Genomic DNA, 12,855 nt, shown 5'->3' with positions numbered 1-12,855 from the left:
AAGTCTCATTCATTGGCTGGAGAAATGAAGAGACATAACCAAGGTCATACATGGCTTATTGGTAGCCGTGTGGGACAAGAGCCAAGAATCTGTGATCTTCAGCTCATTGGACCAAAAAGAAAACATGCTATTTTCTTAACTAGTATTTTGATAAGTCAATCCATAGAATGTCCAAAAGCAGCTTACTCTAAAATTAATGGAAAAGTGTCCAATGCACATTCCATGACTGGCCTAACTACTGGAACTCTCATAGTTCTATAAGATAATTAACACAAGGTATGATTGAGTCCCTGTGACAGGCTGCTGGGGAACGGATATGAAATGTCAAGAGGCCGTTTTGTACACCGCTGTTGTAATGCCATCATGTTTCTAGATCATGATAATGTTCCCTGATTCTAGACACACCATAGGAATATCAGTGGGGACCAAGGTCAGCTTAGCTGCTTGCTGGGCTGGAACAAATATCGCCCCAGCATGCTCATCTGACAGGGTTCTGCAGCAGCCCAGATCGAGTCCTTGTGAACCTGTGCACAGGACTCCAACAGTGGATGGATTCTTCACTGTGTCCTCCAGGTGCTGCTCCAAGGTCGCCCCCATCCCGCTCTCCACCACCCGCCCCAGGCAGGACCCCGAGGTGTGTCACCTTCTCCTGTTTTGTTCTGAAGTTCCAGTCCCCAGTTTAGCTTGCAGGTCACTGCATGGTCTGCAGATCCATCAATAAGAGGCAGCCTGCTTTCAGTCAAAAACACTCCAAACATTTTCCCTTCTCAGGGCCTTTGTTAAAGGCTAGATTAAACAAAAAGGCTCAGCAGATCTAGATCAGCAAAACTATCTTGAAATTATTAAATATTCGAAATTTCAAAAGTGAAAACACTAACCTACTCGTAGTGGAAAAACCGTGAATCTGGTGGAACTTGCTTCCACCTATTTTGTGGTTTAGTCCTGTTTCGCTTTTGAATTACATCGCGATTACATGTGTCTTGGGGAAGAGGAAAACAATCGTCTTTTCAGAATTTAAGTCTTCTTTAGGTCTTAATTTAATCCTGCTTTCACTGTGTGAATGAAGGCGTCTCCTTACCTTCCAGCCGTGGGTCTCACCTTCCATTAACCTTACTTAGGGAAGCCTTCTTGACCCTCCTGCTCTACCTCACTCCTGTTTAAATGCCACTTGCTCCTCTATTCCTCCCTTCCATGGCCCCGGTCTGGGCTGCCATCATCCTTGACCTAGACTACTGTAGCAGCTGCATCACTGGTCGCACTACTCTTTTTTTTTTTTCTTTTTTACAAATTTAATCAGTTATACATATACGTATGTTCCCATATCCCCTCCCTTTTGCGTCTCCCTCCCACCCTCCCTATCCCACCCCGGCTTATTTATTTTATACATAGTAGTTTGTACCTCTTCATCCCTTACCCCGATCTTGTCCCTCCTTCCTTCTCTCCCCCATTGGTAGCCATTAGATTGTTCTCTATATCTGTGAGTCTTTTTCTTTTTTATTATATTCACTAGTTTGTTTTAGTTTTTAGATTCCAATCTACCTGTCCATGCACTACTCTTACTTCTAATCCTTTCAATCCATTCTCCACACAGCAGCAGACTATTAGAATAGGTCAGATCACTCTCTGATTAAAATCCTTCAGGGGCTTCCCACTTCATTAGAATAAAATCTCCACTTCTCTCACTGTCCCATGAAAGCCCCATGACCTGGCTCCTGCCACCCACCCCCCATCCACCCAGCCCCCGACAGCTCTGGTCATTGGATTTCCATTAAGGTTCTTTCTCCATCCGATCATGATCATTCACCCTCAAGACTTTGCACTTCCTGTTTCCTCTGCCTGGAAATTTTCTACCTCTTCCTAAAATGACAGCTTCTTTCATCTTCAGATCTCAGCTGAAATATCACCTTCTGTATGGAAATCTTATCAGCTCACAGCCTCTAAAGATGGCCTCACTTTTGTCCCTTTCTTTGTTCATTTGTTTTCCCGTAACGTTTATCACAAGTTATTGTTACATCTTTGTTTATTTGTAATTAATTAACTTATTGGTCTTTGGGGCTGAAAGTGAGCTCCATTAAAGAAAGAGAGGTGTCTCTGACTCGTTCACATTGATATTCCTGGTGCCTAGCACATTAACTGGCTCATAATAAGCCAATCAATACATATTTATTGAATGAGTAATCCTTTATTACACATTTTATGTATATTTATATAAAATTTTACAATTTTAATTATGTTTGTATGTGTTCTTTTATTGACTTAATGTCTTCTTCTACTTTACTAAAGTTCTACAAGAGCAAAGATCAAGTCTACTTTGTTCACTGATGCGTTACTGGGACCTTGCAAGTAATAAGGCCCTTGCCATTATTTATTTCATAAGTAAATGCATGAAATAATTATCAATCAATGGAAGACACTTAAAAAGTTAATACTAAAGAGTCCAGATAGGCCATTGAGTTATAAAACAAAGCAGATGAACTCTGCTTTCAAAAACCTAAACTGGGGAAAGGCAGGTTTCAGCAGGTAATGACTTCCTATAATCCCTTTAATTGCTTAATTCTATCTATAAAAATTAAGATCTAATAACCAGCCTGTTGGATAGAGATTTAATTTTCTTTTTTTTTTAAATCAGGGATCCAGTCTTGTATGTTAGCGTCTACTTGAAACGAACTTGGTTTATGGGGATAGAATGTACTTAAAAACATCTATGATGTTTAACAACCTAGTCCTTATTTTTTGGATATCAGCCTCAATATAATCTTGATGGAAAGTTCTGTTCAAGAGGTTTCCAGAATTGATATTGGAGCATAATGTTGGCCTACACTTCTGATCCGTGGGAAAGCTTTTGTGCCATAATGTCAAATGGCTATTGTGGTAAATGGCAAAAATGACCACAAGACCCTGTACCTCCTTCCACCAAGAAGTAGAGTCCATTTCCTAACTGTTGAATCTGTGCTGGCCCTGGAACTTATTTTGCTCAGTAGAATACGGCAAGAGTGATAGTGTGCCAGTTCTAAGTCTCCATTTCAAAAGACCTTATAGCTTCATTCTTACTCTCTGAGAAACTTGAAATGCCATGTGAACGAACTTGGCTAGCCTGCTGGAGGGTGAGAACACAGTGAGAGAGACCCCAGTTCTTTCAGACACCTCAGTGGAAGCCATCATAATCAGCTGGCCTGACCAATCCACCAGCTGCCTGCAGATGCATGAAAAAGCCCAGCTGTATTAGTCTGCTAAGGCTTATACACACACGCACACACACGCACACACACACACACAATGGAATATAACTCAGCCATAAAGAAAGAATGAAATTTTGCCATTTGCAACAACAAGAATGGACCTGGAGGGTTTATGTTAAGTAAGTCAGACAGAGAAACACAAATACTGTGTAATTTCACTTATATGTGGAATCTAAAAAAATGAAACAAACAAAACAGAAACAGATTCATAGATGCAGAGAATAAATTAGTAGTTGCCAGAGAGGACGGAGGTAGGGGGGTTAGGTAAAAATAGGTGAAGGGGATTGAGAGGTACAAATTTCCATTTATAAAATAAATGAATCATGGGGATATAATATGCAGAAAAAGGAAAATCGTCAATAATATTGTAATAACTCTGTATGGGATTAGACTTGACTTATCATGGTGATCACTTTGTAATGTATTTAAGTGTCAAGTCACTACGTTGTACACATGAAACTACCATAATATTGTACATCAACTCTGCTTCAATTTTTTTTTAAATGCAAAGTACCATAGACTGGGTGGCTTAAGCAACAGAAATTTATTTTCTCATAGTCCTGGAGGCTAAAGGTCTGAGGTCAAAGTTAGCAGCGTTTGTTCCTTTCAAGGGCTCTGAGGGAAGAATCTGTCCCAGGCCCTGGCTTGTAGACAGCTGTCTTCATGTTGACATAGTGTTCTCCCTGTATCTTCACATCATCTTCTCTCTGTATGCATCCCTGTCCAAATTTTCTCTCCTTACAAGGACACCAGTCATATGCAAATATGCATTTGAGTGGCCACGTGGGGGAATCACGCAATTCACCTTGTAACACTAGCCAAGATTGGTAAAGCAAGGAGAACTGCCCAGCTCAGCCTAGCCCAAATGGCTGACATACAAGATAGAGCCAAATAAATAGCTGTTATTTTAAGTTACTAAATTTTAGAGTAGTTTGTTACCCAGCACAGGTTAACCGGCACAGCCATATTTAATTGAATTTCAGTGCACTTACTACTTGGTTTTAAGACTGTAGACTATAGCAGTCTGTTTGAGCTTCTATAACAAAAGATGGGTGACGTAAACATCAAACATTTATTTCTTATATTTCTGGAGCCTAGGAAGTCCAAGATCAAGGCACTGGCAGGTTTGGTGTCTGATAATAGCTGTCTTCCTGGTTCATAAGATGGCCATCTTCTCCCTGTGTCTTCACATGGAAAAGGATGAGGGAGCTCTTTAGAGTATCTTTTATAAGAGAACTAATCCTATTCCTGAGAGCTCCACTCTCTGGCCTAATCACCTTCCAAAGGTCCCTCCTCCTGAGGGACCATCACTTGGGGATTAGGTTTCAACATGTGGATTTGGAGGGAAAACAAACATTCAGTCTATGGCAGTCGACTTTCCAGCTATCGCTAAGTGAGTTACAACAGCTGTGCTGGTTACATGGAAAACTTACTGTGATAAACATTCACTGAAAACATACTTAATCCCTCTAGTACTCCAAGGATGAGCTAGTTGTAATTTACCACAACTAGTTAATTTTTTCTTTCAGGTTATCCTTTGTGAGCTCCAACAGCAGTGATCACTTCAAACTCAGATTTAGTACTTTCCTATCGATATCTCTGCCAAAAGTATGTTATTCAAGGTATGTTCTTAACCAAGTTTAACAAGGCCTATTTTCTAAAAAAATCAAATCATCACACCTCATAGCACCCTCACATAGATAGAAAGCATGGTTTATTTATTTTTATGTGTAATGTTCATCTCTAAATACCAATATTTTCACCAAACTTAGTCTTGAGAAGTTAAATTTCATGCAAGTAAGAAATGTTTCCCCAACTGAGTAAATATTAAAATGAGCAATTCTACTTTTTGACAGACAGTGTTAAATGTGGTCATCAAATTTGACTTAGTATTCCACAGGGTATCCTACTGTTTCAGGCAATATCTCAGAGCTCTTAAGAATCTCCCAACCAACTGTTGCTTTGAAGGGCAGTTTCTTCACCTAGCAGGAAGTTTTTCTAGTTTATTCACCTTTGCTTAGAGTTCCATATTTTCCTCTTTTAATATTTCCTACATATTTAAGCACAGCTAAAAATGTGACCAAAAAATGTTTTAAAAGTTTTACTTGGTTACGAAGCTTTACTATTCTCATGCTGGGAAACTGATAATTTGTGATTCTAATTTTAACTGGATTAATCTCACTCAGAAACCCTTCCATGCCTATTGCACATGTTATTGTCCAACTTCATGAAGAATTTAGCAACTACTCTATGTGGAAAATGCTGAGAATTGAGATGTTTTTGCTGTTGAAGGAACATTACTCATGCTCTAAAATGCAATTTAAACCTAAGTCAATGTTATATGCAAGTTAACTTTTATTTTGAAAATACTTTTGTAAAAGCTTAGTTTCTTTAGGATTCTTGACCAAAAATCAGACACTCCTACTCTCAAAAGTAACACTATGGTCCCACCACCACAGTTTCTCACTCTATTGAGGGCTAGTTACTGTTCAGCTTCAAAGCGCCAACATTTTCCCCTTGTGGCTATCTGGGGACATGGCTAGGTTTTGCCATTCCTTGAGGGTTACACTGCTTTCCTTTTTGCATTGGCTTTAACTGGGTATCTGCCATTTCCTATGTTCCAGGAAGTCTGCTACTTTCTACCTGGCTCTAATTCAGTTTGTTAATATACAGCATTTATCTGGCTTATGGACATAGAGTAACTCCTAGATAATTTCACCTATGCTTGACAATTGACTATACCAGATAAGAGCCTTACCATCAACATTAGGCTGCCCAGAAATTCTTTTGTGCTTTGACCTTTCATTTTAATAGTCTGTAGCTGGACAATGTTGGTTTGGCATATAATCATCACTTCTTTGGCTGGGGCCCTCTTTCTGTCTTTCATCTCTGGTAGTATAATAACCATCTTTTTTCTTTTTAAAATTTTCTTTTTATCTTTGCATATTGGAGGACATGAGAGTTCTCCAATTTTGCTTTGCTTTCTTCCTTACTCTGGAAATGCTCTAGCTCCTTCAGGGGTCTCTTTCTCATCTAATTTCCTTGATTTTGCCAGAATCAACAAGGAAGCATTTCTTGATGTCGTCCTTCCTGAGCAGAAAGTCTATGTGCCAGACCATATTAGACAATTTTTTTCTCCAGAACTTTCTAAGTTGAAGTGACATTGGTGTCTGTGTTCTTGCAAAAATTGCCATTGGAATCCCCCTCTTCAAGGCTTCCAGCAGCTTCCCCTGTTCAGAAAATACTTCTTTCCCACTCAACAAATTTTCCAGAGATCTGGAAAGAAATGTTTCTCTGTCCAGGAATATCAGTTCGTCTAAAAACAGACAAACAAATAAAATGTGTATCCAGTAACAGCAGCCAGAACTGTACCTTTACCTTCCCCTGATTTACCATTTGAAAAATAGATTTCTGAGTCTGTGGTCACTAGGACTCCAGGGGCCGGGACATAGAGCATTAATCTAAATAAATGATTCTGACAGTTTTAATGATAAATGTAACTCATATCAGCTAAACTAATCAGTCATTGTGAGGGTCAGAATAATCTTAAGGCACGTTTTGTCCTGGGGTCACCATTAGGGGCATCAGATACCACCTGGGACTGTCTGTATCGCTAGATACATGAAGATCACTAAATATTTGAAAATGGCTTGAAAACCTTTTTAGGCATAAGATATCCTCAGAAATTCAGATAAATCTGTGGGCTTTGGTGTTTTGTTTTTTTTTTTTTTTTTTTCGGTACGCGGGCCTCTCACTGTTGTGGCCTCTCCCGCTCTGGACACGCAGGCTCAGCAGCCATGGCTCACGGGCCTAGCTAGTCCGTGATATGTGGGATCTTCCCGGACCGGGGTACGAACTCATGTCCCCTGCATCAGCAGGCGGACTCTCAACCACTGCGCCACCAGGGAAGCCCTGGTTTTGTTTTGTTTTTTTAAATAGAAGGTAAAAATGCTTAGATAACTGGAATGCATACCAAAAAAAGCAAAAGTGGAAGGAATCAATATTTATTATGCATTTACCCTAGGTGAGACACGTTGCAAAATGATCTCTGTATTCCTCATAATAAACCTTTAAGTAAATTTTACATCTCTATTTTATAAATGAGAAAACTAAGACTTGAGATCTCTAAGACTAGAGATGTTAAGCTACCTGCCTGAAGTCACAGTGCACCCTGGCTAGTATGCTGATATGATGAAGCCAGGACTGTAACCCCTTTCCAAAGGCCATGCTTATTCTGCTGTACTTGTCTGGATTGCTGAGAAGCAGAAGCAAAAAAGAAAAGGCAAGGAGATAGGATTGATTTATCTTGATCATATTTCATACATGATTTATTTTCCATGTATTCTAGAACTTAGGAAAATGATAAGTATGTTGTGTAAGATAGCGTCTCGTGATTGAACATGGAGACCCTGAATGTATATGTTTTCTGCAGAGTAAATGATGACTGAAAAGAATGACAACAAAATTGAAGTTATATTGCTTCGGATCAAATAATGTGAATCAAGTACTCTATGTCCATGCTTTTACTTCCACAGACCATCAGAGGCACAGTGTAGTGGTTAAGAACTTGGGCCTCTGAAGCCAGACTGTGCATGTTCAAAGACCTCTTCTTCCTCTCATCAGCTGTGCTGCTCTAGGCAAGTTACTTAGCCTCTGTTTGCTGCTGTTTCCTCCTTTGTAAAATGGGGATGGCCTTAAAGAAGAGCTTACGTTGTTGGGTTAAAAAGATTGAATGAGCAATACATAAACATTATTTAGAGCTGTTTCTGGCTTACAGTATGCACTTAAAGCATGCTGCCTCATTATCTTCTGCTCTGAATCTCAAAAATCCTGTGAATATCTATCTGTTACAAACATGAACCATAAGAACCTATGGTAGTATCATTAGACGGTTTCTGGAGTTCTTAAAATAGTTCACAGAGTTCTTGGGAACACAATCTGTATGATAAGTAGCTGGTAGAGAGGCCTAGACAGCAGGTCATCAAGACCAGTGGTTGAATCCTGATTCTACCACCTATTAGAAATACAACCAGGGTATCCCAGCTAAGCATTTTTCCATATCTGTAAAATGGGAGAATAGTACCTCAGAGGATTATAGAGGAGATTAATAAAATCATGTTTTGAACAGTATCTAGAGGCTCTCAAGGAATTATTAGTGTGTGTGTATTTTATATGTATATATATATATATCATATCATATCATATCAGTTCAGTGCTTTCAAGGCCAGAATATGAATTTCTTTGCTTGGTGTCTTTTGAGCTTACCTACCTAAACCTTATATTGATAATGTCTTAAATTAGTGTGGTATGTTTCAGCTTACTCAGTGCTTTACATCCATCATCTCATTTAATCCAGAAAATAACTCTGTGAGACAGGTATCATTATTCTTAGAACGTAGACTCAGGATCACAAAGTTGCTAAGTAATTGAGCTGGAACTTGAACCCAGATCTTCTGAGTAAAGGTGTCTAATGACAGTTTTTCATGTTTCTCTACTTTCTTCTGAATGTTCTCAGGAAAAAATTTTTAAGAATATGTAGACCAGGAGTTATACATGTCTCCACCATACATATTACATTGGCCAAAGTGAAACAAAGAAAGAAAGTCTTTCCTAAAAGCAAGTAGATAGTTTCAGAGTAGAGAAAAAGAGGAAGAAACACAATGATATGCTTCATCTTTTGCAAATATCTTTCCTTTGCAGTTCTCAAGTCAGTAAGAATCATGTGACAAATTAGTTTACAGAGTTCCCATTGAAATTTGTGAACCCAGAAAAGGTAGGCAGGAAAATAAACTGGACAGAGAATCAAACTTTTTATATTTTATGTTTTCACTTATTTTTTTAAATATATTCTGTTTTCATACACACACAAATATGAACATTGAGAAACCATTTTAAAACCCAGTAGAAGTATTATTAAATTACAAAAAAGACATAGTTGATAGGGATGTGTAGATAATTACTATGATTTTTTCCCCCATAATCCACCGTCAATAACTTATTCCAGTGGTATAAGCTGACATTTACTTTCTTACCTTTTTTAAACTCCTGGGTTTCGGCTAAAGTTCAGTTTCCAGGAAATCCCTCCCCATTTGGGGTGACTGTGTACCACAGCCTCAAATTCCTCCCGAGGCCCTTGCCCATGTACACAGTCATACAACTCACCGTCTGTTCGGGCTGGTTTGGTCGACAGTGCCCATGTGACAAAATTATATCCCTCGAGAAGGAACTGGAATGAAAGAGAACAGATATTACCCACTCAAGGACGGGTTTAGTAGGAAACCATGGACGCTAGCTGGCCATGATCACAAGCTTTGCCAGCAGGCTCTGATTTTTGAATTTTGGTCCCTTGTATCTGTCATGCTTCTTTTTAAAGAGTGCTGAGATGTAGAAAATATAAAACGAAGTCTTTTTTATCCAGGAAGGCAGCCCTGCTGATTTTCACACTGAGAAGTTTAAACAGAGAGGTAGAAGATCAGGATATTATAATAACCACTTTCTCCTTGATGGAGAAAAAAATACGGGGGTGTTACAAGTCGAATATAAATATCAACACCTTGACAAGCCAAAAAGGACTAAAGAAATAAGATTGTGAATCAAGCTGTACTGTGATTCACTTTTGGTTAATGAAACTAACGGATTGACTAAATTTTTTTGGCCCAAGTGATGCATTTAAATGCCTGGTTATTTGCTATTTCATTCAATATCACACATTGCTTCTCCCACACTGAAGAGAACACTGTCACTCAGAAAATCAGGGCTTTCTGTTGTTCCCTGTGACTGTTCTGTGAGCTTGTTTATCAGCTACACAGATGTGCTACAAGGTCTTTAGTTGGCTTGGGACCACAAGTGTGTGGTGCAAAAAAGACCTCACCATGCAATTTAACAGATTCCAAAAAAAGGAACAAAAATCCTGAGAGAAGGCATTCATAACAGTAAAAATTATGGTTGGTGAAACTTGGCTGAATTGGCTGAGGAATTCTTCATCCTTCTAAAAAGATTTGCCTCATGTATTGGGGTTAAGTTCAGTCCTGAAAGGACCTATTTGAAATGTTGTTCTTGCATGTGGTTGAGGACATACTACCCCAAATTAACCACACACAAATGTCATTTTTAGTCTTTCAACATTTGATTAAAACAAGAGTTCACATCCTTTGAAGCACAATTCTTTATGGTTGCAGTATAGTCAGTAAGCATTGACATACTTATTATGTTCTGATTAAGTGAATATTCTGGTAAGATAAAATGTTACCCATAATCAATTTTTATTTCAATGTTTATTTTTTGAGAATCATGCTAACGTGTTAGACTAGTGTTCTCTGCTTTGAAACTCAGTATATGGAATATAATTGAATTATTTCTTTAAAAATGGTAACGTAAAAACAGAGTAAGATACTAAATATCTTAAAAAGTAGCCTTTTGAATTTGTAATCACTATGGATGTAGGGCCTTGGAAATAGAACATAAAAAAGGAAATACCTGAATAAGGAATCTGGCCTCCAGAACAATGCTTTTGATAGCTTTAAGTATCTTGGCATGCTTTTAGTTTCCCATTATGATTATTAATATATATTTTTAAAATGATGTTGAAGAAGATGATGACTGGTACAAAGCTAAGGCTATATTCTAAAAAAGCTATTTGTAAAAATTCCATGATTTATGAACACAGCAGTATGATTCATAATAGCTGGAATATGGGAGCAAACCAAGTATCTACTGACAGATAATTGGATAAACAAAATGTGATATATACATACAATGGAATATTACTCACCTTATTCATGCGATGGAATATTATCTAGCCTTAAAAAGGAAGGAAATTCTGTCACATGCTGCAATATGGATGAACCATGGGGACATTATCTAAGTGAAATAAGCCAGTCACAAAAAGACAAATACTGTGTGATTTTACTTACATGAGATAACGAGAGTACATAGTCAATTTTATAGAAAGAGAAAGTAAAATGATGATTGCCAAGAGGAGGGGCAGGGGGGTGATGGAGAATTGCTGTTTGATTGGTACAGAATTTCAGTTTTTTTGTTTTTCCCACATAAAAACACTTTATTACCATATTAAGTAACAAGTTTTGTGGTTTTTTTTAATCCCTACACCCCCCCACCCTCCCACTTCCCCCCTTGGTGTCCATATGTTTGTTCTCTACATCTGTGTCTCTAGTTCTGCCTTGAAAACCAATTCATCTGTACCATTTTTCTCGATTCCACATATATGCATTAATATACAATATTTGTTTTTCTCTGTCTGACTTACTTCACTCTGTATAACAGTCTCTAGGTCCATCCACTTCTCTACAAATGACCCAGTTTCATTCCTTTTTATGGCTGAGTAGTATACTGTTGTATATATGTACCACATCTTCTTTATCCATTCATCTGTTGATAGGCATTTAGGTTGCTTCCATGACCTGGCTATTGTAAACAGTGCTGCAATGAACATTGGAGGGGTGGTGGTGCATGTGTCTTTTTGAATTATGGCTTTCTCTGGGTATAGGCCCAGTAGTGGGATTGCTGGGTCATATGGTAATTCTATTTTTAGTTTTTTAAGGAACCTCCATACTGGTCTCCATAGTGGCTGTATCAATTTACATTCCCACCAACAGTGCAAGAGGGTTCCCTTTTCTCCACACCCTCTCCAGCATTTGTTGTTTGTAGATTTTCTGATGCTGCCCATTCTAATCAGTGTGAGGTGATACCTCGTTGTAGTCTTGATTTGCATTTCTCTAATAATTAGTGATGTTGAGCAGCTTTTCATGTGCTTTTTGGCCATCTGTATGTCTTCTTTGGGGAAATGTCTATTTAGGACTTCTGCCCATTTTTGGATTGGGTTGTTTGTTTTTATAATATTGAGCTGCATGTGCTGTTTATATATTTTGGAGATTAATCATTTGTCTGTTAATTTGTTTGCAAAGGTTTTCTCCCATTCTGAGGGTTGTCTTTTCATCTTGTTTGTAGTTTCCTTTGCTGTGCAAAAGCTTTTAAGTTTCATTAGGTCCCATTCATTTATTTTTGTTTTTATTTCCATTACCCTACGAGGTGGGTCAAAAAAGACCTTGCTGTGATTTATGTCAAAGAGTGTTCTTCCTATGCTTTCCTCTAAGAGTTTTTATAGTGTCCAGTCTTACATTTAGGTCTGTAATCCATTTTGAGTTTATTTTTGTGTATGGTGTTTAGGGAGTGTTCTAATTTCATTCTTTTACATGTAGCTGTCCAGTTTTCTCAGCACCACTTATTGAAGAGACTGTCTTTTCTCCATTGTATATCCTTGCTTCCTTTGTCATAGATTAGTTGACCATAGGTACGGGGGTTTACCTCTGGGCTTTCTATCCTGTCCCGTTGACCTATATTTCTGTTTTTGTGCCAGTACCGCATTGTCTTGATTACTGTAGCATTGTAGTATAGTCTGAGGTCAGGGAGTCTGAATCCTCCAGCTTCATTTTTTCCCCTCAAGATTGCTTTGGCTATTCGAGGTCTTTTGTGTATCCAAATAAATTTTAAGACTTTTTGTTCTAGTTCTGTAAAAATGCCATTGATAATTTGACAAGGATTGCACTGAATCTGTACATTGCTTTGGGTAGTATTGTCATTTTCACATTGATTCTTC

General features: G+C 38.2%; 1 protein-coding gene across 1 annotated transcript; it reads right to left on the bottom strand.

Annotated features, from left to right (window-relative positions):
• Positions 1-369: 369 nt before the first annotated feature.
• Positions 370-597, bottom strand: LOC309817144 (ragulator complex protein LAMTOR5-like; the record flags this gene model as incomplete). The annotated part of the gene is made up of 1 exon (XM_082645161.1): positions 370-597. The coding sequence occupies one exon, from the start codon at positions 595-597 to the stop codon at positions 370-372; it is 228 nt and encodes a 75-aa protein (XP_082501287.1).
• Between the last annotated feature and the right edge of the window lie 12,258 nt (positions 598-12,855).

The sequence above is a fragment of the Mesoplodon mirus genome, assembly GCF_964341445.2.
Source record: "Mesoplodon mirus genome assembly, chromosome: 2".
Lineage (NCBI taxonomy): Eukaryota > Metazoa > Chordata > Mammalia > Artiodactyla > Ziphiidae > Mesoplodon > Mesoplodon mirus.
The sequence above is the reverse complement of the archived record's forward strand: the minus strand, read 5'-3'. Positions and strand labels throughout refer to the sequence as shown.